Below are 27680 nucleotides of genomic sequence, written 5' to 3'. Positions count from 1 at the left end.
CATTATTCTAGCTGTAAGTCAATGTTTCATCAGCAGAATTATGAAAATATGAATTGAAGGTTCAAATCTTATTTAGTGTTACTTTAAAGTCAGAATTCTGAGATTTAAATCAGAATACTGAGAATAAATTCAGTTCAATTCAACTTTATTTTTGACTCTTGGTCTAATGTAAACAAACATAAAACACAATAAAACAATAAAAACGGGACGGTTATACAGTCTTCAGACAGTCATACCAATGTCTCCACATCCTAGATTGATACCGTACAGCACTACACTTAATATCAGTCAAATACAACACAACTTCATTCACAGTCCTATTCAAGCGACAAATAAAGCTGTATAAAAGCTTTCGCAAAGTGGCTTGTAATTCATTTATTCCAGGTATGACAAACAGCTCATTTGCACTGGTCCTCCTTAGCCTCCTAAGGAGCACTTGCAAAATGTCATTGTAGGCCACCTGCAGCCTTTGCAAACTTCCTTTCTTGTAATTGGATCAAAGGTGAGCTGTGTAAAGTCAGAATTTTGACTTTAAAGTCAAAATTCTGAGAATAAAGTCAGAAGCCTGCCAACCTTTTTTTTTTCCTCTTCACAGGCCCCAATCCTCTTCCGTAGTTGACAGTTGGATGCAGAAGCAACCCCTTCCCCCAGCCTCCCAGTCCTTTCTCCCCTCATCATTTATATTTGGGCATGAAAGCTTGCATTGAGGAGGTGACAAAGGGAGAGAGATGCTGGGAAGGAAAGAGCAGTTGGGAGGGGCCGAGCTGATGTCGTCAGAGGATGTTTGGTGCGCAGGCGCTGCGTGAGCTGGGCTGGCTGCCTATTGATGGGAAAACAAGGGACTGTGGGAGCATAGATAAGGGTGGCTGTGGGCAAACGGGTGAGGGAAGGGATACAGACGGAGCTTAACGCCATCTAGATTGCCTTCACTTTTCAGTATTTGCTCTTATTCACTGTGGTTTGAATGTAGCATCGGCTCATCAGTGAGATTTGCAACAAAGCTGGGCTGAGACACCGCCTACGTGCCTGCCACAACAGGAACATCACATCCACTGCAGGTAATCATCAGTCTGCTGTTCATTTCACCATGACCGTGCCGTGATCGTGATCCTTGTCCTGCCTCACCATCCTTCCATCAGGGCCTTGTATCCATCTTTCCCAGCATCTTTTATTCCTCAATTCTAGCTTCTTTTCTCTCCCTCCCCCGCACTCCTTGTTTTCTCACCCTGATGAGCTGATGACATACACTTGCTTGTCATCCATTACTAGTTACACCCCCATCCGAATACTGATTCAAAGTGGAATCCATCTTAGATTTGAGTATATATGATATATGATATAAGATGTGATATGTGGGGAAAAAAATAACAAATAAAATAATAAAATAAAAAATAAATTCACAAGTATTTACAATGCAATATATTTCAACAAGGTCATTGATATCAGGTTTAATTGATAAGATGACCATTAAATGTGTACATAATGATTCCTAAAATAAAACAGGATATTCCACCAATCTGTAAAAGTGGTGTCACGATTCCTCTTATTGTAAACCAAAGTGTGATTGTTGCTCTCCATCCTTGCATCACTGCCCATCCGATCAGATTCTCTCTTTGTAAAGGTTCGATAGAAATCTGCTGACACATATTTTAGGTACATACACCGGAGGTATGATAGCTCAAACATGTGCATCATATGTATCGTTTTCAACACTTATGTACAATAATCACTTTAGGTGTAAATTTGACTTGTACGTAAAATAGACCGGGATATAGACAAAATGGTCACAAACAGTATGACTGGAAGAGAGCTATGAGGAAACTGAAGTTATTTTGATATCATTAGGTGACTGAAGTAGATAAACTGGTTCATTTACCTTTATTTTAACATAACCCATAAGACCAAAACATTTTTAATGAATCTGATATTGTTTATTGTAAACCATATACACTACCCTGCACTTTGGATCCCTCAGTTCCGCACACACTCACTGCTCGCATACTGTAATAATGGAGCAATTAAGGCCACACCCCCTGCATGCATTGTGCATTCCTCCATCACCGATTATTTCTTACAGTAAGACAGTACCAAAGTCACATATTTGCACGTCAACCCACAGACTGTACCAGTGTACTTAATATACTATAGTACAAAAAAAGAAGGTATACAACATGATAGTTTATGAAGCTAAGTAATCTGACCTTTTATTATTATTATCATTATTATTATATAGTTTATATATAGTTTGTCAAGCATGAAAACAAATATTTGTCTGTACATTGTATGTCATGTACAAATGACCTGTTGCCACAATAATGAATTAATCAGGAACTAATCGATTACCAAATTAATCAACACTATTTTTTAATAATTGATTAATCGTTTAGAGAACATTGTTTAACTTGAAATTGTCTAAATCATCGGTATTTCATTCTCTTAACAATAAATATGAATTAAAGCTGATTTATTATCTGTGTTGCCTTTGCAAACATTTCCTTTCACTTTGGAAAACGATCAACATTATTGCCTATTTGCTGACAAGTGACAAACTAAACCAGTAACGGAATCATAATTAGGTCATAATACATGTCTGTGAATTTTATGCATTGTCAATTTGAAATAATGTCCTATTTTTTAATAAATGGATGGATACTTTAAAAATGTTTTCATCCAATTGATCAATTATCAAAATATAATTGACAGATTAAATGATTATTAAAATAATTTCAACCCTAATATTTATATATATGGTACATATATTCCAAATTCCCTAATAAACTCCATTGACGTCATAAATTGGACACATTTTACAGGAATTGTGTTCCCCCCTTTTTTTTTGGGAGCAAAATGATTTATTTAATTTAATTTATTTAATTATATGAAGTCTTGAGCAACGGCAACATATCCCAAAATATTCTCAACGGGTGAGTGGAGTGATTGGAAAAAGTAAGTAAACATTAACTGTTGTCGGAGTAACAGCAGAGCAAAACAAACAAAAAGCAGTACAATGTGTCCAAAAAGGTCTTAGATGCAGGAGAGTGGTTGAATGAGGGAGAAACATAAGATCCTTTTTTATTATTTATTTATATATATATATATATATTATAATAATTGACTTGTTTGTACTCAAGAAACACTTTGACTTTGACTACACTTTATTTACAGCCTGGCTCACAGACAAAGTTGGCAAATCCAGGTCCAGAAAGTAAAAACCCTGCCACAGTTTGGCTTTAGCCCCTCGTGCTAGCTAGCTAGCTCCCTAACAGGTAAACAAGCACCCGGGGAGCTAGCTAGGAAGCTAGCTCGCTAGCACCTGAGGCTAAAGCTAAACTGTTGTAGAATTTTTACTTTCTGGACCTGGATTTGCCACCTCTGCTCATAGATATCTTCTTAATCACCCGTATGTCATAGTTATGGGTAAAAGTAATGAACTTCCTCGGTAAGGAAACAGTGATGAGTATATTTGTGCAAATATACAACAACAGTGTACCATTTCCAAGTTCTAATTAAATGTAATCAAATTGAAAATGGACAAATAACAACATTGAAAATGGAGAAATAGCAAATTCAAGTGAAGGTACTTCATTATCTGTGGTGCAGTGCTAAAGCCAATTAATTGGACTCCCTTTGGGACACGGTCCCCTTCTGGTACATCCACTTCCATTATGTCTTTGTCTAGACAACACTGTGCCCTTCTTCATTAGGTTTGGAAATACATGATTCAGGAGACATCCTTTAAATCCTTTTGGCATATCGGTCAATTGAGCAGATGGGGACTACTGACTCAATCATGGTATGGCTTTGTATTGTGGCACATGAAAGTAAAACAAAATACCCCCACCACCCCACCCACCACACACACACACACACACACACACACACACACATCACCACCCCCGGCCCAAGACATAATTTTGTATGCAATTTTTTTTTAAGGTTAGTTAAAATGTAAGATATCAAATGATAGGTGACCAAAGGCAACATTGGCAGAGAAAGAAAATGTATTTTGGTATCACTGAACAGCTCTAAAAATAGAAATAGGACAGCTGATGAAAAACAGTGTCCACAACAACTTTGTATTACTCAGCCCACCCTACTCCAGAAATTCAAGATTAAGCCTCATCCCACTGACTGAGTTTAAAATCTACCTTAGCTGTAGCCAGAGTGAAATGAGTAGTCACACATGCAACATTTAATTTGAGCTACTAGAAACATATAGTACAGTACCAAACCTTGGGTCAAAGTTAGAATTGTTGTTCTAGCAATTTGTTCCATTTTACAGTAAAAAGGGTAATGAACACAACAAAAATTGTGTTGGTTCAAGACAGTGACTACATTTACATGCAGGCAATTACACTTTTAAAACCCGAATATTGCCAATATTCGGTTTTGAAAGGCCATGTAAACACACGCAATAACCCGAATATGCTCGTCTTCAGGTTTCTAAAAACGAGTAGGAAACCGACTACTTTATTTAGCGTGGTGGTGAGTCCCATGAATATAATGTATTTTATTGACCGTTTAAAGTTAAAAGCAGAAATGACGTCTATTTCTGCCATGATGGTGTCCGTATTTCACCCCCTTACAACAGGTTATTCCAAACACCATGTATACAGGGGTAACTGTCAACTTGTGCCGATTGTTCCAGAAACCCAAATTCTGACCATAACCCGAATATTGCCTGCATGTAAATGTAGTCACTGGTTCTTAACCTGGGTTCGATCGAATGCCAGGGGTTTGGTGGAAGTCAAAACACACACCTGACTCAAATGATTGGCCATCATTGGCTGTAGTCGACTTGTGGCTGTTGTAATTATTGTGTGCTTACTTTTTTTTTTTTAATCCCTTTATACTTTGTCAAAAAAATAAATAAAGTGGCGGGGCGAATATGTGCAATATGAATTCACATATATAATAGAACGTAAAGTGTTCCGCAGGGTTCAATTCTGAGGCATCTGCTGTTTTCATTGTATCTGCTGCTGGGTTCCATGAAAATAGCAGTGGTTGTTTCAAAGTGCTCTATATAGAGAGAGTTGAGTTGAGTTAAGTGATGGGAGTCAATGTCCTAGAAGCACGATTTCCAATGCCAAGTTGAGCAACTAGCGCAACTAGCGCAACTAGCGCAACTAGCTATTGAGCAAAACTAAAGGAACACTTCCTTAAGCCGCATGGAGATTGGGAATACAACAACACAAGGCTTCCAGAATTCAAGGTAAGAAAGCCAGATTTGACGAAAAGGCTACTTTCCCTGTTCATTTTGTCCACCAGTAAACCCTGCCTATAGCCTACTTACAGTAATTTATTTTTTAATAAAAAAGTGTTCAGTGAATGTGCACAGGAAATTGGTGGGGTTCAACATCTCAAACAAGATTAAGAACCACTGAGCCACATTTGCATTGTCCTGTATCTCAACACCTTTTGTTTACTGCAGGGCTCAGAAACTGACCCACCAGGGGATACCATGGAAGCCCCTCTTGTGTGTTTGGATGAGGAGTTTGAGGACCTTCGGCCTTGCCGTATGGATGAGTTTGACCACCCTGCGCTCAACCACCCCTCTTACACCACCACCACCGTCCCGCTGGTCTCCATCACCCGAGAGGACTTCTCTGAGCTGGAGAACTTTTCTGAGATGATGAGCTTCAAATCCATGGAGGACCTGGTCAACGAGTTTGATGAGAAACTCAACGTCTGCTTCCACAATTACAACACCAAGACCGAGGGTCTGGCGCCGATACGCAATCAGTCGCAAAACCAAGAAGATGAGGCGCGGCTGCAGGATGAAGAGTGAGTGACTGCTTTTTATAATGGGGTTTGTTTTCCACAAATGTTGTTCAATTTTATTTAGTGTGGGGTGCGTAGCAAGATCTGCTCACAAGTAGCAAAAGCCAGTATATAATGTTGACCCCTATTGAAATGCATGTACAGATAGATTAGCATTACGGTTGATAGATAGATAGATAGATAGATAAATAGATAGACAGACAGACAGACAGAATATAGATAGATAGTAAATTGTACTTCATTTATATAAGATAGGTAGACAGACAGACAGGTATTTATTTATGTGGGGTGACCAAACGTCGTCTTTTGGGAGGACAGACCATTTTCTTACGTCCTGTTCGGGCGTCCGGGGATTTTATAAATCGTCGGTTGGCAATGCGGGACTAATAGGAGGTGAAATACACTGTGTAACTGCAACTGGTACCACAATTTCAAGGCCGGGGCAAGTGTTCCCTTTTTTGGGGAAATGGTAATATGGTCACCGTCATTTATGTATTTATCTATTTGTTTATTTATTGTTAATAGGATTTTTAAATTGTAAAGTTGTGGGTGATTTGCATGGAATGTGGAACTCATGTTAGTGGGGAAGCGGGCTAGCAACTAGCTTCGCCGTAGCAAGACACCACAGGCCTCTGACAGCTCTTTTCTTTCAGTGAGTATGTTCTAAACAGTGACTATTTCCTCCTTTCCTCCGTAATACTTTGGCCATGTTCGGAGGACACATTACAGCCAGTTCATCCACCTCCCTTTGACAGTACACAGTTAATTCTGCTGAGTAAATTAGACTCTATTTAAAGTGGGACAAAATAGACTAAGTTTTAGAGTAGGCTATTATTTACACTTGGAAGAGAATAAAATATAGAAGTGAAAAGAAAATTAAATAAAAGTCACTCAAGGGTTGAGGACCCAACTCGCGACCTTCAACTTGGGAGACTGCCACACTACCGCTTAACTCCAAGAGGAAAAAACATTGTATTTGGTCGCTTGGAGTTAGGAAGATTCCAGCTGACACAAGCGATATACCAACACAAAGCAGGAGCTGCGTGGCTCAGGTAATAGATCTGCTGTCTCTCAAGCTGAAGGTCGTGAGTTCGTTCCTCGAGCCTTGAGTGAGTTTTGTTATTTATTTTTTCCATTCTTTATTTTACTCTCTTCCAAATATTAAATATTGCTCTAAAATTGAGTCTTTATGGTCCCACTCTAAATGGAGTCAAATTTACTCAACATAATTTACTGTGTAGACCTGTTGGGTCGCAACCACTGTGCGAGTGGAGTTAGAAGGCGCATTGCGCTACATGGTAACCGCTGAGGATTCAAATAAACAATGGTGTCTTTCTTTCCGCGTTGAAATTGTAATTTTGCGAAATGGTCCCATTTTTAATAAGTTTACTTGTAATCTAATTAGGCCTACATGTTTTTTTCTGTAACTGTAACGGTTAGTTAAACGTTTTTGTATTCTGCGTTACTCAACCAAGACTAGTCTTAAATTAACCTAACATTTTTTCAATTGTGGCTGGAAACCCAAGTATTCAGACGACCAACATGAGAACAGGGAGAACATGCAGACTCCACACATGAGGGACTAAGCCAAAATTCAAAACCAGGACCTCAAGGTTGTAAGGTGCACGTGCAAACAACCAGGCCACTGTGTTGCCTATAATAAGATTAACCATTGCAAAAGAACATTATCATTCAATTTCCTGCCGTACAGCAACTGCAGTATACGCAGTACCCAGTGACGTGCAGTGAGCTCTAGGTTTGGGTATGCAGGCAGTCGCAAATTGAGACGCACACACCAATTACAAATTTGTGTGTCGGCAGGTGAGTGTACAATGTATCCTGGTGACCATATTTTCATCTCCAAAAAAAGAGAACACTCAGCCCGACCTCGAGATATTTGATACTCAGATACAAGATGCCATACAGTCAAACCATGTTAACATATGCCTCCTCTGTATAGGTATAAAAAAAAACAAAAAAACATTAATCACTTTTAAAGTCTCCGCAATATTTATTTTTTCAATTCGAGCGGGGTTCGCACCCACTGCCTCCGCTGCGGCAGCTCAACACTTGCCACTCAGCTAAAATTCTGGGCCACCGTCAGCCAGCCACAGTAAATGTTGCAGTAAACGTTGCAGTGCACTCTATCTTCCATTTGCCGCACAACAAAAAATGGACAATTTCAAACCCGCCTGGACGCCCGGACAGAATGTAATAAAGTGAATATCTCCCTGTAAAACAGCCTAATTCCTCATAAAATCAAGCTAGCAATATGAATAGCGATGCCAAACACCATGTAAAGTGAAACAGACAGTTAATCAAAGCACATCCACAAAGCCAAACTTTCCTTTTGCACCATTCTTTGTGAAAAGTACGAATAATTCCTTGTCCCTTACTCTGCTGAAGATCCAGTAGCTAAGGCGTTGGTCTCCCATCCTTCAAAAGTTGATGTTTTTCCTCAAAAGAAAGGCGTGAAAATTATTTTTTTTATGCTCCAGAGTGGCGTCATCTTACCGTTTTGCTGTGCACTAAGTGTGTTTTGAATTCAAGAATGCACTGTGCGAACGTACGTTCGCATAGGAATAATCCAGCGACGTAAATAGGCTGCGTAGCAATCTGCCTATTTGCGTAAGGACTTTTTTACTGGGACCACGCATGCGCGAACATTCATCGCTATGCAGACAGGGCTGGGAAAAGCACAGTAGCGGTGTGCCTTCAGGAGGATAATTTTTGCAGCATTTTTGCCTGCGGGCCAGATGATGTAATGAGTCATTTTTAATTGAGGTATGGGAATCACCAAATGTTGGCTTTTTTAAACCTATAGGTAGTGTAGGCTTTCTGAAATGAAAGAAATAATTAAAATAAATAGAAAAAGCCAAACGGTTTCAACTTTCATTTCAGCCTGGGGTAGGCAGTGCCTACCTTGCCTATCCTGACCCCACGTCACTGGCAGTACCAGTCAAACACATCAGACACGTTCAACAACTCATACTATAAATGAGAAGTGTAAAAGCCTGGATGGCTGTTGTATGTTATACTATATGAAACCTTTATTTTATCAGCTAACAGGGAGATTCAGTGTTGAGCTGTACATTAGAAGCTATTCTTTTATGCACAGAGTCTGACAAACATGCAAATGGGAAATGAGTCAACCTGGGGCAGGCATCGATCATTTGACCTGAAGGTCCCCAGCAAAGTCCTTGCAACTTTAACCTTGAACACTGCACCACTTTTTCATCTTCATCTTAATAGGTGATAGCAACAGTAGAAATGATGTATTAACTGATATCACAACGAGTTTATGTATGATGTAATCGTGGGTCCTTTACTGCCATCCAACACAAGCATCAAGTCCTCACAAGCAGTACACAGTTGAACTTCTTAAAATTCCAGTCAGTCAGTCAGAAGTGCAAAGCTGACCATCCTCCACTTCACTGTAAGACTGCATGCTGAATTATTCAGCGGGCAGTGTTGTGTGCTTTCCTTGTCTCTGTTCGTGTTACATCCTCCCCCTCCTGCAAGCATGCGTCGTCACATTCTGTGGAGTGGACTATTCGGGTTAAAAATAGCCTTGTTGAAAAGAAACGCTGAGATATATTTAAATGAAAGTGACCTATAATTTAATGATCAGGCAGGGGAGAGCTGTGCACATATATATATATATATATATATATATATATATATATATATATATATATATATATATATATATATATATATATATATATATATATATATAATTGGCTACAAATTTCAAAATAATAAAATCTTTTTTCTTTTTTTAGTTGAAGTTCGTAATATTGTTATGTATCCAGTGTGCTGCTGTGAACAGACTCCAAAGCAGAAACCGGAATAATCAAGTGAAATCAGCCGTCGGGCTAGAAGAGTCAGAACTGCAGATTTGGGCGTTAATCCTTGCAGATGCCTGATTAGAATCCCAGATATGAGTGAGCATGACAAGGAGGCTGGAGTATTAAACGGGGCAGCTTTGTCACGTGATATTCCTCTTCAAACTGCGCCAATGACTCAAACTTGCCCTGCATACAGTTTGCCCTCCTGGTTTTGTTGCAAATGATGTAACACTTTAGACATCTTATTTTCCCGATTTTTCAAAAACATTTGAGTGACGATTTGTTTTAATCTCTTTGGTTGACATTGGGAATTAAGAGGCTTGCCTGTATTCTGATAAACTCTGTACAACATCCATGTCTTAACATGTTGGGAGAATGTTGAACAGTTTGCCATTATGCTGATTTGAGTTAGGATTAAAAGGGATTCACACTGTTTTCATTTCTTTAGTTTTACACATCCCTATTGTTGATATGCCGTATATATCGTGTAATCAGCTGGTGGTTCTCAAATTTAATACTGATAGACAGATCTTTATTTCAATATATTGTCTTTTTGATTTTTTACAATTTAAGATTTCTTTTTTTACTTTTACTAGTCACATTTTTGTTCATTATTCTTTAGGTATGTAGCATCAATTTCAACAACACTTTTAATTTATCAAATTGTCATCAACATATACAGAGGTGCCTTGAAATACTTTTACATGTGAGCGCAAACTTGCAATATGAGGCCTGTATTGTGCCAGTGAACTCAAGCAACTCCATAAGCAGATATTGAACAATTCTTCAAAAAAAGGTGTTTCAAGGATTTAATAACAATCCCAGTTGGAATGTAAGTCACACACACAAGACTGAACATAAAAAAAATTACACCTTGTGTATTTAAAACAACCGAACAACTTAAGAAATGGTCCCTAACTTAAGGCTAACATATAATAGAAAACACCATTGATAGGCTAACATTTAGCATAATTGCAGTAGTATGACCCTTTATGTAATTAATATTTGAGCAAAAATAGTGGAATACATGTAGACAGACAATATCAAAATATTCACAGGTATATACATATACACGATGAGTCACAGTAAATATGAAACTATTCTTTGTTTGTGTTTGCTTGTTTGTGTTTATTTGTGTTATATTGCCCCTGGTGACGTACACCGGAAGGAGCAGCGCGCTAAGTTCAATTGATTCATTAAAACATGATGCACAAACATTCCAATTCCTTACATCCTATTTAAATATATGTTTATGTAATGTGTTTTTGTTGCTTTATGTAAACACAACATTCAAAACTGGCGCTCGAGGAAGCAGAGGACAACCAGGAACGAGCGTGAAACCAGTCCACCATTCGGGGGTTGGCACAGCGATATTTGCATATGCCACTGATAGTCACTTGCCTCCGTGGCTTGATTGGAAGTAAAAAGTTGAGTCTGCGCCCAGAAACGTCCTGGACAGGCCAAAACAAATCCGTCGACCATACCTTTATGGCAGAGGTGGGCAATCTCGGTCCTCGAGGGCCGTAGTCCTGCAGGTTTTTGAGGTTTCTCACTTCCAACGCAAGCTGATTCCAATCAACAGGCTCATTATCAGGCTTATGCAGAGCTTGCTGATGAGCTGATCATATATCAGCTGTGTTGGAGAAAGGCAACCTGCAAAACCTGCAGGACTCTGGCCCTCGATGCCCACCTGCATAGGTGTCAAACTCCGGTCCTGGAGGGCCGCAGTCCTGCAGGTTTTGGAGGTTTCCCTCTTCCAACACAAGCTGATTCCAATCAGCAAGATTGTTATCAGGCTTATGCAGAGCTTGCTGATGAGCTGATCATATATCAGCTGTGTTGGAGAACGGAAACATCTAAAACCTGGACCTCCTGGTTACTAGACAATGCACTTTACCAAATGCGCTTCTGAGCAGTATCAGAGAGCTGGTAATGATGATCAGTTGTATGTATGGAAGTGGCCGTGGAAAGAAAAAAACGAATAGGGAAAAGTTGATATTTAATGTTAAATTGTGTGAATACTGTAAGTAATGTGGAATCAGACGATATATACCCAAGATGGTGTTAATTTTTGAAGCAAGTTGAAATTTGAACGGTGTAAATTGGAAGAATTATGTGATAGTTATTGCATGGCAAAAAAGTGTGGAGAAGAAAAATCACAAAAACATAAGAGGCAATGGTTTCAGCATTCCCACAATAATCAAGTGCTATTTTCCTTAATAAGAAACACATTCCTAATTTTTTATATTCTTTGGCAACATATGACTGGAATTTCCACTAACTTCAATGAGAAAAAAATATTCAAGATATGAATGTTTTGACAAACTAATTAAACCCATATCCCAAGGAAGACACGACTGTACTAAAAAAAAAGGAATCTGTTTACGAGATGGCGCATGCCACCATGCTTAGACTCTGTCATGAGTTGAATAACCGTCACTGTGTGACCGAGCCTAGCGTAGGCAGTGCCAAGCTGGTCCTGAGCCGGCCTCTCAGCAGAGGAGGGAAAAAACGAACGGCTCTGAAACAAAGGATGTTTCTCTCCCAGTTGATGTCATTCCCCCTCAGACGCTTACACTGGGCTGCAGAAACCACTGGCACTGTTTTATGTGGGCGGCATTTGGTACCTTTCTCCTCAGCATTCCATTTTTCGCAATTTTGCAATGTGGATTTTATTCATGTGAATTGTTTGTTTGCACAGGGTTAGGTTAAACTCTGCTCAAATGCAAAAGTTAAAATGTTTAATGTTGACTATTGAATGAATGTGCTACAAGAGAAAGAGATAGATTTTAACTTAGTAGGAAACATCTTGCTAAACTTTTTTTCTAATTCTGTTGCGTAATAGTCTTGTTTTTTTATGTGTTGACAAAGTAGCTTGAAAAATATCACATAACATTTTTAACTGTTCAATGAGTTTTCTGTTACCTGAAATGACCTTTTTCATGTTACATTTCAGTGTGTGGGATGCGCTAACTGACAATTACATATCTGCATGGGACAGTGCAGACTCAGAGGGATTCAACGGAAATCTATCTGACAAAGAGGTAGGAACATGTTACTGACACTCATTAACGCTGAATGGAAACTCATTACATTACACATATTTGTTATTTTCTCCTTTTCTTTTTATGCTTTTCTTCATCTGAGTTGGTTGCCTAAGTGGTTGCCATGGTTGGCCATGGCACATAGTGATGCTGACACTTAATTCTCTTACATCATCAGTCGACTTTTCAGCTGAATGCCCATCTTCTTCCTGTTTCCTACATACATGGATGGATGCTAGAAAGATTGTATTGTAGCACTTTCAGGCAGCTTGTTGGAATGGCTACTTTCAACCTTTGAAAAAAAAAACATTTAGTTACATCAGTTACAAACAAATGCATCAACTTCTATTTTGTATTTTATTCAATAATTGCACTGGGACCAGACTAATTAAGGGGTGTGAATAGTATAGTGGGCACGCTAGTTTTTTTTTTACCAGCCCAACAGGCATTTACATTATCAAGAGGCATACATACTGGCATTCATTTAGCTGATTTTTTAAATAAATAGGTTATTCAACGTTTTTTTTTTTTTAATGTATTGTGTATTCATTTCCCTTTTGCTAAATATAAAAAAAATACGTAAATATTTGCTTTATTTTTTTTTGTGATTCTGAATATTTATGAATTATTAGTAAAATAAAACATGTTCCTTTTACTTTTTATTAACTTTTTATTCATTCATGTAATTCTTTTTTTGTTAAATTAATGTATTGTCATTAAAATAAACTATTTTATGAATACATTCTTTTTTTTTAAGTCACTTATTTTTGGCCAATTTTGAAACTTCTTCTCAGGAGCAACTACATTTACAATAATACTATACTATACTGTATTATACTATACTATATTATACTATACTATACTATACTATACTATTCTAAAATTAGAGACTTGCACCCAAAATCCTCGGTCCCCAATCGTGTTGATGGCAGCGAACGAATTTGGGTTGGATTTGAAATTTCAGCTTTTGCTGTAGCCTATCTATAGACAAGTTTCTCTTTTTAGTTTAAAATGGCTTACCTTAACTAGAATCCCAATCCACGATGTGGCCAAAGGTAGAATCCTATTGCGCGTTTTGGTGCTGCATATAATAAATCCTTGTTGTAGTGGATGCTAAACTAGCGAGCCAACTGGGGAGAACAAACTTTATTTATTGCTAAAGGTAAATAATTATGAATAAATTAAGGCCAATTCATGGCTAAGCAAAATATGTCTTGCCTGCCTAAATTATTTTGTTATATATTTAATTAGACTACTTTCAATTCTGTGGATAGCACAAATGAAAGTCACACTGTCAAATTATTAAAAAAAACTATGTTCCTATATTCTTCGATTTAAAGTTAATTTCCACATACACTCCTATTCACATTCATGTTTTAAATTCACACAGACCCTTTATTTTAATTTATGTCTGTCTTCCTAAAATGTTATTTTTTAGTACAGTATACCCTCAACGCATGAAGGTTATTTTTGTTTTTGTCTGTATTTATCTGCAAAGTTACAATAAGGTTCAGTTCATTGTAAAAGATGAAAAAATCTTGTAAGATTAAAAAAAAAGTGTGTTCCAAGAAAAAGTCACAAAGGCGAATTTTAATAATAAACCAAAAACCATACATCATATCATCCATTTCACTATTTCTACAAAATAATTTTTCCTTTTTTTTTGTCACTCACCAGATCCACGAAAAAGAGGAGGAAGAAATGAATGAAAAGAATGACAATGCCAAGTGTCTGAACGAAGAACCTCTCATCACAGCAGATCAGGTGTGTATACTTTTGCTGCATTCAGTTCATCAACATAAAAGGTAAAAAGCCAACATTTGTGGATGACTTGCTGTGGTAATACCAGAAATCACCACACTGGTCACCAAAATAACTTAAAGCTACTGAACGCAGAAAATTCAATTTTGAATCGCTACTGCCACCTGTTTACGAAAAATTAACTGCACACACCCATTCTTCACGTACACATCGCACACACGATGTCACATCCACAGACAGAGGACGGGAAATCCGAACCCGAATCTAGTCTGAAAATTATTGGCCAGAGACTTGCAGGAGTAACCATTGTGAACAACTAAGGTGTTAATCTATTGCTTAGAACATAGATGTCAAACTCCGGTCCTGGAGGGCCGCAGTCCTGCAGGTTTTGGAGGTTTTCCTCTTCCAATATAAGATGATTCCAATCAGCAGGATCGTTATCAGGCTTATGCAGACCTTGCTGATGAACTGATCATATATCAGCTGTGTTGGAGAATGGAAACATCCAAAACCTGCAGGACTGCGGCCCTCCAGGACCGGAGTTTGACACCTATGGCTTAGAAGATGTTTCAGTCATAAATGGTCAAATAAAAAGGCTATTGTAAAGATATTTCGGTGCAAATTGTTACAAAAAGCAGCTTTAAGGCAAAAGTAATGATAGATACAAATTTCATAAAAATTACCCAATGAAAATCAGACATCGCTTTTCAATTGTAGTTCAACAGAATTATATAAAAAATAATAGTGACGTTGATGAGGCAAACCTTAACTTAATTTTTTGTTGCGCAACATTTTGAGGCAACCACTTTAAAACACATCCCATTTCCAACTAAAAAGCAAATTGTACATTGTGGAAGACGCATGCAATAAATGAGAACTATTTACATTTTGAATCGTGATGCATTGTGGGATCATCAACTGCACCCTGCCACCCGGGGAAGTGACGTCACATCATGTGCCAAGCCACATTTTCAGCATGTGGACAATCCACCTGTATGTACCAATGGAGGAACAAGAGAAGATTGCATTCGCACAATGGAAATACAGTCAATAAGTTAAGTTTGTGCCAACCAGAGATGAAAATTAACGACAAACTGTTGTCTAGCTTAAAAAAACACTATATCAAACTCAATTACACATTTGGAGTCGCTGCATCAGTTGTCATTTTTATGTCAAGTGGAGTTGTCGGCCTCTTGTTGAATGTAATTAATTACAGTAATAAAGTCATTACAATTGAAATCAAGTAATCAGTGAAGTAACTGAGTTGCTTTTCAGTTCAAGTAATCAGTAAAGTAACCAAGTTACTTTTCAGATCAAGTAATTAGTAAAGTAACTGAGTTACTTATTAAATCAAGTAATTAGTAAAGTAAGTTATTTCTCAGCTGAAGTAATCAGTAAGGTAACTAAGTTACTTTTCAGATCAAGTGATTGGTGAAGTAACTGAGTTACGTTTCAGATCTAGTAATCAGTAAAGTAAGTTGTCTCTCAGCTCAAGTAATTAGTAAAATAACTAAGTTACTTTTCAGATCAATTAATTAGTAAAGTAACTAAGTTACTTTTCAAATCAAGTAATTAGTAAAGAAACTGAGTTGCTTTTCAAATCACGTAATCAGTAAAGTAAGTTATTTCTCAGCTCAAGTAATTAGTAATGTAACTAAGTTACTTTTCAAATCAAGTAATTAGTAAAGTCAATGAGTTACTTTTCAAATCACGTAATGAGTAAAGTAACTAAGTTACTTTTCAAATCAAGTAGTCAGTAAAGTAACTGAGTAACTGTCGCAACACCGTTGGTCCTTGACAAGCTCTACACCACAGAAGGATGACTACTTGGCATGACCCTCTCTTTTCATCCAGTCTCCCTCTTGTTTCAAGGTCATTGAGGAGATAGCGGAGATGATGGAAAACTCCCCAGACCCTGGTGAAACTGAAGAAGAGGATGAGGAGGAGAGCAGCCGTTGCTCCTCCAGGACTCACCCTTCCCTCCTGGAGGAGATCCGACAACTGTCCCAGGCCTCCAACAACAACTGCTCTTATGAAGGTATTACCCGCGATAGCATTAATTGTACTTACGTACATCATGGTTGTAATCCTTTTGGATTTTTCATTAGTTTTTATTTTATTTTGACTTTTGTTGTTCAATTTCAATTTGGATTTATTAGATTTTGATCAGCTTTGTTAGTTTTTCATAGCTTGATTTTTTTTTATGATTCATTTTAGTTTTGCTTTTATTAGTTTTTCTATTATTTTTATTATTTTTGGTATTTACCTTTTGGGTTTAATAAGCCTGACTATATCTGTATGGCGGTAACATGAACATGTCTGATTGACGTCATTTTTGTTTTATTTTCCAGCTCTTACGTAAGACGTTTGTGTGAGACAAGGAAACTTAAAACCACCAGTAAAGCTTCATTATTTCAACTGACGCTATATTGTCCTTTGGGACACAATACGCTTGCACCTACACTTGTACACTTATTTATTAAATTTTATTTAATTTTATTTTATTTTATTTTTAAGGGCAATAAGCATCTCCACTTATCCCCACCTACCACTCCTCTCCTTTCTTACCTTCTTCTCCTTCGTGCCCGACTCCACGTGCACTCATTGTAGAAGGAGAAAAAAGTTAGCCTAATTGAAGGCAATTAACTTCAAATAGGCTCGTTTACACAACTCAGCAAGAAGAGCTCATTACCGGTTCACAGACAGTATTAGCAGTTATTGAAACCTTGACTTTTTAAAATCATGGTAAATCATCAAACTGGTTATCGGCCCATGCCTATTCAGGACCCAAACCATTCAGTGGATTATAGATAGACCAGTAGAAGAATTTTGAAATCCATTTTATAGCTGACTGGGAGCAAATGTAAAGCCTTTAGGAATGGAGTGATACTGTATGTTCTGATCTTTGTTTTGGTCTACTTCAGGGTATTACAGACGATATTACAACAGTTCATCTTTGTGAATCAAGACTGTTTCTGTAGAGAAATTGTATGCTGCATGAAAAAATACTATCCTCCTTTCCTTCCACATCTCCCGCTTCATTCTGCAGGCCTGAGTCTGATGCCCAGTTCAGCGCTGGTTGAACTTCTTCACCGTGTGGAAGCCGCAATCCGAGAGTACTCAGAGGAACTGGTCAGTCAGCTGGCGCGACGTGATGAGCTGGAGTTTGAAAAAGAAGTGAAGAACACATTCATCACTGCACTGATAGAAGTACAGAATAGGCAGAAGGAGCAGCGAGACAGTAGCAAACGCCGTCGCCGGGACAAAGCTTTGAGCCTGCAGGGAGGAATGGGTGTGGTGTCTGTGAACACGGGGAATACTGGCACCACTGGTCGTGTGGAGAAGACAGGAAGCATGCCTGTCAAGGTAAAATGGAGGCATTAGCTTGAATGCGTTAGCATGTTGAAAGCATTCACACGTTATTTCCATTTTCTTCAACTCATATTTTGACATGCATTTATTTCCATATAATTCATCCGATTCACATCATTTCAATTTCAATGTATCCAAAAATTCACACCTCACAGGCTATTATCTATCCGAATCCAGTTTTCCTAAAATTCTAAAATCTAAAAATTCCAAATTCATTCCCAATGGAACATTCAACATAAGTGAACATATCGTTCCCATTTGAAATTCAAAACATTCCAATCATTCATTTCTCCTTGGGAACAATTTTCAACTTTTTGGACCACAAAAATTCCCTATTCGTTCCAAATGAAGCATTCTGCAAAACAGATTCACATCATTGTTACCATTTGTAATTCAAAACAGTTAGGATATGTATTCACTTGGTAAGAATGTTCAACGTCCTACAAAAAAATTCCCCATTCATTCCCATTGTGCATCAGTCCATATCATTCAACATTGAACATAAATTACAAATGTCTATTCAATCTTAAATTTGCAATAATGTTTATTTCCTTCAGTTGCAGGTGTGTTAATGTGAACCTAAATATTCTCATTGTGTGCTTACAATATATTAGAGAAAGATGAGACCAGACTGACTGCCTGTGAGTTCTTGTTCCTGTCTGATAATGGATCTCAGGCCCATTAGCCTCTAAAGGATCTTCCTGGAATGATCTTAATATGTAGGAGACAGTAACAACCCAGTCCAGTCTACGCTTGTCCGTTTAATAGCAAAACAATCTAATGGGTTTTCCTGCTGTGCAAAGCAAAACATCACTATAGTGTCTTGGCTATATAGTGAGTCGTGCTGTGATACCATTACTTCAGTCTTTAAAAAGTACTGATGGCTCAGTATTGCACAAAAATGTAAACATTTGTCAGGGTGTAGAAGTTTTAGTAGGTATTTCACGTAATAATCTGTGATTTGTGTGCATTGGTTTTGACCTGCAGCGCTTCAGTATGGAGGGACTATCCAACATCCTGCAGACGGGCATCAGACAGACATTTGGAAGCACAGGGAATGAAAAACAGGTATGAGTGTGTCCAGTCTTACTCAAGGTATTAAAAGTATTTGCAAATCACAGTGTTGATACAGTCAAACTATAAGCATTACTTGCATTTCAAACTATTTTCTAATATCATAATCTGGTATCATAACTAAAGAGCTTTACTTTTGCTTTAGATTAGTCTTGAGTCTTGTTTTAAAAACATCAATACTTTCATCAAACTTGAATGCATTGTATTACCGTTATTAGTATTTAGTTCATAGTGGTATTTCTTTGGTGATGAAGCAAAAAGCACTGCTGAACACTAATTCAGTCTAAAGTCAATCAAAACCAACATCGTTATTGTTTAGACAATCAGTAAGAAAAGTTGTCATTTATATTGCCAGTTTTGTGATATATATCATAATTCAAGATATTACGATAAAGAAATAAAAACGTTTTTTAACTCAAATTTTGTGTCAAATAAAATTGTGTTAAATTTCATATTTGGTAAATAATTTAGCTCTAAACTGCATTAACTGCCTTTTGAAGTCAGTACTATTAACTATTTTTTTATACTAGAGCATACAAAAGGCTTTGACCTGAAGAGGTGGCTTAAAGCAATGGTAGTTATTACAAAAAACTGGCAGCAACGGCAGCAAAGTATAAGAGATCAGCCAGGGCCATGTTGCAAAAAGCTCTTTTTGTCAGTTTTCAACAGGTTTGTGAATAATGATGAAGCTTAGCTATATTCTAATGCTAATGCTAAGCACACACTGTTTTTCCACACTGTTTTTAGTATCTGAACACCGTCATTCCTTATGAGAAGAAAGGCAGCCTGCCATCTGTTGATGACCTGCAGATGCTTACAAAAAGTAAGTTTCAAGTCAAGTGATAATGTGTTTTGTATTTATTTCAAACATGCACCTGTAAACTTTTCTTGTCATGTAGTTCTTTTTGCCATAAAAGAAGACAGCGAAAAGGTGCCTACACTGCTAACTGACTACATATTAAAAGGTAAATATAACCCGTCCAAATTGCATACTACAGGATTTTAGTAAAAGATGCAATCTTAGTAAAGTGGTTCTCAACCTTTTTTCATAAATGTACCCACTCTGAAATATTTTATTTTCAGACAAGTACCAACTAACCAGCGCAAGGCATTTTGGGCTTTAAAAAAAAAGAAAGACAGTGCTGTGCCATCAGTGTTTGTTTTATTAAACTTTGGAACTCCATTTGTAGTCATATCTCTAGACATATCTTTAGAACTATTTGGAATTTGGAAAGGAAAAAACCAACAACCTAAAAATAAAAAATGTGTGCACATAATTATCCATCCATCATCTGCCGCTTATCCGGGGTCGGGTCGCGGGGGCAGCAGCTTTAGAAGGGAAGCCCAGACTTCCCTCTCCCCAGCCACTTCAACCAGCTCCTTCAAAGGGATCCCAAGGCGTTCCCAGGCCAGCCGAGAGACATAGTCTCTCCAGCGTGCCCTGGGTCTTCCCTAGGGCCTCCCGCCGGTGGAACATGCCCGGAACACCTCTCCAGGGAGGCGTCCAGGAGGCATCTGAACAAGATGCCCAAGCCCCCTCAACTGGTTCCTCTCAACGCGGAGGAGTAGCGGCTCGAGTCCCTCCCGGAGGGATGACTGAGCTTCTCACCCTATCTCTAAGGGAGAGCCCGAACACCCTGCGGAGGAAACTCATTTCAGCCGCTTGTATCTTGTTCTTGATCTTGGATCTTGTTCTTTCGGTCACGAGCTGTGGGTCGTAACATAGATCGACCGGTAAATCGAGAGCTTTGCCTTTCGGCTCAGCTCCTTCTTTACCACAACGGATCGATACAGAGTCCACATCACTGCAGACGCTGCGCCATTCCGCCTGTCGATCTCCCGCTCCAACCTACCTTCACTCTTGAACAAGACCCCAAGATACTTGAACTCCTCCACTTGGGGCAGGATCTCATCCCCGACCCGTAGAGGGCACTCCACCCTTTTCCGACTGAGGACCATGGTCTCGGATTTGGAAGTGCTGATTTTCATCCCAACCGCTTCACACTCGGCTGCGAACCGCTCCAGCGAGACTTGGAGATCACGGCTTGAAGAAACCAACAGCATCACATCATCTACAAAAAGTAGAGATGCAATGCTGAGGCCACCAAACCGGACCTCCTCAATACCTATGTTGTGCCTAGAAATTCTGTCCATAAAAGTTATGAACAGAATCGGTGACAAAGGGCAACCTTGGCGGAGTTCAACCCTCACAGGAAACAAATTTGACTTACTGCCGACTGTCGACTTACAAACTCTGACATCGGTCGTACAGGGACCGAATAGCCCGTATCAGGGGGCTCGGTACCCCATACTCCCGAAGCACCCCCCACAGGACTCCCCGAGGGACACGGTCAAACACCTTCTCCAAGTCCACAAAGCACATGTGGACTGGTTGGGCGAACTCCCATGCACCCTCTAGGATCCTGCCGAGAGTGTAGAGCTGGTCCACTGTTCCACAGCCGGGACGAAAACCACACTGCTCCTCCTGAATCCGAGATTCGACTTCCCGACGGACTTTCTTCTCCAGCACCCCTAAATAGACCTTACCAGGGAGGCTGAGGAGTGTGATCCCTCTATAGTTGGAACACACCCTCCGGTCCCCCTTCTTAAAAAGGTCTGCCAATCCACTGCACTGGCACTGTCCCCGATGTCCACGCGATGTTGTAGAGGCGTGTCAACCACGACAGCCCCACAACATCCAGAGCCTTTAGGAACTCCGGGCGGATCTCATCCACCCCCGGGGCCTTGCCACCGAGGAGCTTTCCAACCACCTCAGTGGCTTTGACTCAGTGTCGGTGGAATTGAGGAGGTCTTCAAAGTATTCTCCCCACCGATTCACGACGTCCTGAGTCGAGGTCAGCAGCACCCAATGGCGCACTGCTTTCCTCTCCTGAGACGCGGGATGGTGGACCTGAATTTCTTCGAAGCCGTCCGGAAGTCATTTTCCATGGCCTCACCGAACTCCTCCCATGTCCGACTTTTTGCCTCAGAGACCGACGAGGCTGCATTCTGCTTGGCCAGCCGGTATCTCTCAGCTGCCTGCGGAGTCCCACAGGCCAAAATGGCCCAATAGGACTCCTTCAGCATGACGGCATCCCTTACCATTGGTGTCCACCAGTGGGTTCGAGGATTGCCGCCATGACAGGAACCAACTAACTTACGGCCACAGCTCTGATCAGCCGCCTCAACGATGGAGGCGTGGAACATGGTCCACTCGGACTCAATGTCCTCCGCCTTCCTCGAGACAAGGGAGAAATTCTGCCGGAGGTGGGTGTTGAAACTCTTTCTGACAGGGGATTCTGCTAGACGTTCCCAGCAGACCCTCACAATACCTTTGGGTCTGCCAGGTCAGACCAGCATCTTACCCCGCCATCGGAGCTAACACACCACCAGGTGGTGATCAGTTCCGCCCCTCTCTTCACCCGAGTGTCCAACACATGCGGCCGCAAATCCGATGACACGACTACAAAGTCGATCATCGAACTGCGGCCTAGGGTGTCCTGGTGCCAAGTGCACATATGGACACCCTTGTGTTTGAACATGGTGTTTGTTATGGACAGTCCGTGACGAGCACAGAAGTCCAATAACAAATCTATCTATCTATCTATCTATCTATCTATCTATCTATCTATCTATCTATATATATATATATATATATATATATATATATATATATATATATATATATATATAAAGAGAGAGAGAGAGAGATAGATATATAGATATATACATACAGTGGAACCTCGGAGTTCGAACGTCTCAGAACTCGTACAAATCGGACTTTGACTTCGAGTAAAAAATGCCTCGGAGTTTGCCCTCATGTAGCCCATGTAAAATACACTAACTCAGCACTGAACTGAAGCATGCATTCAATGCATGCATTTTTCATCCACTGAAGCCATCACACCACAACAAAAAAGGTCAGGTATTTTTTATTGTTTAAATATTGTACAGGGTCAGGGTGTACATGTATTTTTCACATAAATAGAAATTAAAATAGGAATTTTCTGTTTTTGGAGCTTGGGCACAGATTAATTGCATTTACATTATTTCCTGTGGGAAAAAATGTTTCAGAGGTTGAACAATTCAGATTTTGAACACTTCACAGGAACGAATTGTGTTCAAACTCCGAGGTACCACTGTGTGTGTATATATATATATATACGATACGATACGATATACTTTTATTTTCCCCGTGGGGAACTTTTTCCTGGACTCCGTCCAGCTGCAGTTTACAGTAAAGAAAAGAAACAACAGAAGAGATAAATTAAAATTAAATAATAAGTGCAGCAATAAGTAGAAGACTTCACAGAAGTCACAGAAGTATACATGTGTAGAGGAGTACATACATGAGGACTGCACACACCTATATACACACACTCCTATATGTATATATACACATGAGTATGTACAGCACGACTGCATATATTCCAATATTCCACACACACAACATTGCACCATATATCTTATTGCACTGGGTTAATGTCGGTTGTTAAGCAGTTTGATGGATGTCGGCAGGAATGAGTTCTTGTAGCGTATAACATATATATATATGCCGTGTATTCCATATATATACAGTTGTTTTTATTTTCCATGTATATTTATTTTTTGTATTTAATTTGGGAATTCTATTTTTTATACCAGTTTTTATATTCACTTTTATTCATGTATTAATTTATTTTAGTCATTCATTTATTTTAAATTTTGGCAGTTTTGGTCCTCCATAGTGTTCTCAAAATGAAACTTGTCTTAAAATATTGATTTAGTATTTAAGAAGACTGACAACTTACCAACTATCAACACTGTCAAATCTTTCCAGTCCCAACAATAACTTGTACGTTGTTTTCTAAAGTATCTAAATACTCTTGTATGCTATCCAAGGTGTCTAAATTAGGTATCCGCTTTCCTTCTCCAGTCTTGTGTCCTACCTAAAGCCTCGTACCAGGTGCGACGGGGAACTCCGCCTTTTGTCGCCGGCCCGAGCAGCATGACCCTTCTCCTGTTTGGTCATTCCGCCACACCGTCAACATCGTTGTATTTACCTCACCTATGACGATTGCCTCTTGCTGAGCTCATCCTCTCCCTCCTTGCACTTACTCATGCTTTAGTCAGCCACTGAAATATTCAAAGTGGGTCAACCAGACCACTCTTTTAAAGGACTTCACTCATGGAGCATGACACACTATCAATGATCACCAATAACATGGTGGTGCTGCTTTTTTCCCCTCTGTTTATTGTATTCATGGTTCATTAGGAGTACATCGCCTCCGTCTATTGTTTAAAATTAAAGGAATTTATTTGAATACACAAGCCATGCACTGTTTTCTGACCACTGTAGCGGAGTGAGAGAAAAACAACAATTCAGGTGCAGTGCATTCTTCTTCTTTCTTGATTTCACTGTGAATACACAGTATTTTGTAACCTCTTTTCATTTGTATCAAACATTTGATAGAAAGTGATTTTTCTACTTTCATTTAATGTCACCAGAGTGACAGGCTGCCGTGTATTCCGTATGAATCTGTTCAAATGGACATTTTCCACATTAAAGCTTGGATATCGACCCTTGAGGTCAACTTGTCCAGGAAAGATGTAAACATTCGCATATGAGATGTGTAAATGGATCTTACATTGCTAAATTGCAAATTCTAATAAACATGCTAATACCCTAATTTTGTGCTGCTATCTTTGCCATGCTAGTTTAACTAAATTATGTAGAGTGGCTCACCTTGAATTGATGGTATTGGATCTCTTAAAGGGGAAGTCAACCCCCAATTTTTGATAATATATTCTATGCAGCCCCACTGGGCTAAAAATGTTATTCTGGTAAATGTTGCGTTGGTGGAATATGAGTTAAGCAGCAAAATCCAGCCATTTTTATCCATCTCAGAGGGCTGACGACTGAAGATGACATGAATGTTGCTCAGGGCTCAGGCAATGAACAATCACAGCTGACCTGTTTTCTGAAGCTGTTTTCTCACCTGTTTTCTGAAGCTGAGCTGTGATTGGTTGTTACCTGATACCTGAGTAACTGTGACGTCATCTTCAGTCGACAGCAAATGACAAAAATGACCGCCCCCGAGATGGACACAAATGACTGGATTTTGCTTCATAACTCTTATTCCACAAATGGACCTGGATATGTCACCTCTGCATATAACATATTATTGTCAATGAATGTTTAAGGTTGACTTCCACTTTAAACAGCAACATGTAGCCCTCAAATTCCTCATCAAGGGTCTCCTCAAGAAGGGCTCAAGGAATACAGGAGTCGGCCATCCGATACAATAGCATAGGTGTCAAACTCCAGTAAGGGGGCTCCAGGTGGAGGAGTGGTACTGTCACTTGCCTACGATGCAGGTTGGCGTGGGTTAGCTTCCCCACATGGGAGACCATGTTTGTTTGTGTGTGTGAGTGCAAAAACAAAAACAAAAACTCCAGTAAGGACCACAGTCCTGCATGTTTTAGAGGCCTCCCTCCTCAAACACAGCTGAATCAAATAATCAGGATCATTATCAGGTTTCTGCAGAGCTTGCTAATGTGTTTGTAATAGGTTTGACACTTTTGCTTCAGAACCGTAGATAGAGTTTGGCCAACTCAGAGTTACTACGCTGTGATTGGTCAACTGCTGGTCACATGACATACGGACGCCATGTTGTTCCCTGCTGCTGGGATTTCGTAGTGTTTTGCAATAGATGCCTTGTTGTTCAGCATGGCATTGCTTACAACGACCAGGCAGCGGTATTATGATGCATGGGTTCATTGGAGACCCACAGAGGAGGAAATTGTGGGAAGTGAAAGTCAAAACAAAAGACTTCAAAGCAAATAAAACTTAATTGTTGTGAAAAGTAAAGTAAAATAACACAATTTTAAGTAGGTGGAGCTGCACAATGCAGCCTTTGACCTTTTATCAAGGGTTATAATTGAAAATAAAAATATAATTTATTTTAATTATAAGCATGTACAAAGTGAATGGACTTAAAATAAAATGATTATCGATTTTAACTCTTCATATAACAGGGCCCATAAAATTGAAAATGGGTTATTGTGGATTTTGTGTCATAAATAAAAGCTCTAAAGATTGTACATGCACAATTGAAAGCTATTGATGAAAAAAATAAAAATAAAATATGACATCTGGTTGTCAGTTAAACGTGAAATCACGTTTAAATTAATACTATATATCCATTATGACAAACAAATTACAGAGGAACTGGTTATAATACCTTCATTGGTACCATGAAAAATTGGCTTTATTATCAAGTATCTTGCTTATTATATCAGGAGCCAAAGACTGGGGATAAAGTAAATATATGTAATCAGATCTCTTATTTGAACTTATGTGTTATGTATTAAACACTAATCTGAATATATGACTGGATAGCCGATAGGCCAAGACTTTTGAAGCCGCGAGGCCGCCATATTGCTCCTCCCAAGAAACGTTTTTCAGCATACGATCCTATACATTTGCAGTAACGAAATTGGAGAACATTTGAGACGGTACTTACTAGAAACAGCATGATTATAATGTTTTAAATTTGTTATATATTAACAAGAGGACTTGTGACATTTTACAACTTGCCTGAAATACATGTATAAATTATATGCTTAATGATGTTTGCAGGAGGAAACTTCTGTATATATTCTTATAACTGTAATTCAACAAAAGATGCTTCTGTTACCGAAGGTAGCAACATGTGTTTTCAGTTGGCCAGACTCTCTCTATATAAGGCTCTGCTATGCTTGAGTATCATCTGCCCTCTTGTGGCTGTTTGAAGAATAGAAAGTTGACATTAATTTCATGCCATTTTAAGGAAAAAATGCTATTTTGGGATATAGGTCTTTCTTAAAAATGATCATTGTCATTGTTTTTTTCTGGAAAATTTAATATATCAAAAGTACTAGTGACATCGGTATTGCTTACTTCTCAGTTGAATACTGGTATCGGTCTGAAAAAAGTGGTCTCGGACATCCCAATATGTATGTGTATATATATATATATATATATATATATATATATATATATATATATATATATATATATATATATATATATATATATATATATATATGTACAGAGTTTGATCCCTCAACGAGGATTTCAGTTCACATCACGTACTATTTTATTTTTGTTGCTGACACATGCGCCTAAAATGAAAGCTGTACTCTGTAATTAAATTATTAAGGGTGATGTGCTATGGTATGGTGGACGACTGGTTAGCATGTCCGCCTCACAGTTTAGCAGAGGTGCCAAATCCAGATCCAGAAAGTAAAAATCCTGCCACAGTTTGACTTTAGCCTTAAGTGCTAGTTAGCTAGCTAGCTCCCATGGTGCTCGTTTACCTGCTAGGGAGCTAGCTAGCTAGCTCTACGAGCTCAAGCCAAACTGTGGCAGGGTTTTTACTTTCTGGACTTGGATTTGCCACCTGTGCAGTTCAGAATGTTGCGAAACTTGACAAACCATTAGAAAGGTGCTTAATAAAACTAATTAGCCTGAACACAGACTATAACACAGGAGGCTAGTGTATAAAATTATTGTTTGTAGCTATTTTATCTGACTTATGATTGATTATATTGTCATAATGTTATATAGTCAGAAATTCTTTGTAACTGGCTGACAATCGGTACAGGGTGTGCTTGTTCATCATTCTCAACTTAGACAGGCTGCAGCTCACAAAGTAAATGTGTCGATGCAGCGCGCACGCACGCACGCACACACAAAAACACACACACGTTTCTTGTATATTTTTTTTTAATTGAAAATATTATACAAAGCATTTTTATGAACATGATTATAGAA

At 38.8% G+C, this 27680-nt stretch overlaps 1 protein-coding gene across 1 annotated transcript; it reads left to right on the top strand.

Annotated features, from left to right (window-relative positions):
* Positions 1 to 678: 678 nt before the first annotated feature.
* fez1 (fasciculation and elongation protein zeta 1 (zygin I)) lies at positions 679 to 24552 on the top strand. Its single transcript, XM_077547168.1, has 10 exons — positions 679 to 1058; positions 5432 to 5784; positions 12589 to 12676; positions 14354 to 14440; positions 16310 to 16475; positions 17487 to 17803; positions 18797 to 18877; positions 19631 to 19706; positions 19783 to 19848; positions 23799 to 24552. Exons 2-10 carry the CDS (start codon positions 5462 to 5464, stop codon positions 23813 to 23815), a joined length of 1221 nt encoding a protein of 406 aa, XP_077403294.1. The 5' UTR covers positions 679 to 1058; positions 5432 to 5461; the 3' UTR covers positions 23816 to 24552.
* Positions 24553 to 27680: the final 3128 nt, after the last annotated feature.

This window comes from Vanacampus margaritifer, chromosome 16 (assembly GCF_051991255.1).
Source record: "Vanacampus margaritifer isolate UIUO_Vmar chromosome 16, RoL_Vmar_1.0, whole genome shotgun sequence".
NCBI classification, from domain to species: domain Eukaryota; kingdom Metazoa; phylum Chordata; class Actinopteri; order Syngnathiformes; family Syngnathidae; genus Vanacampus; species Vanacampus margaritifer.
This window is presented reverse-complemented; position numbering and strand designations above follow the sequence as displayed.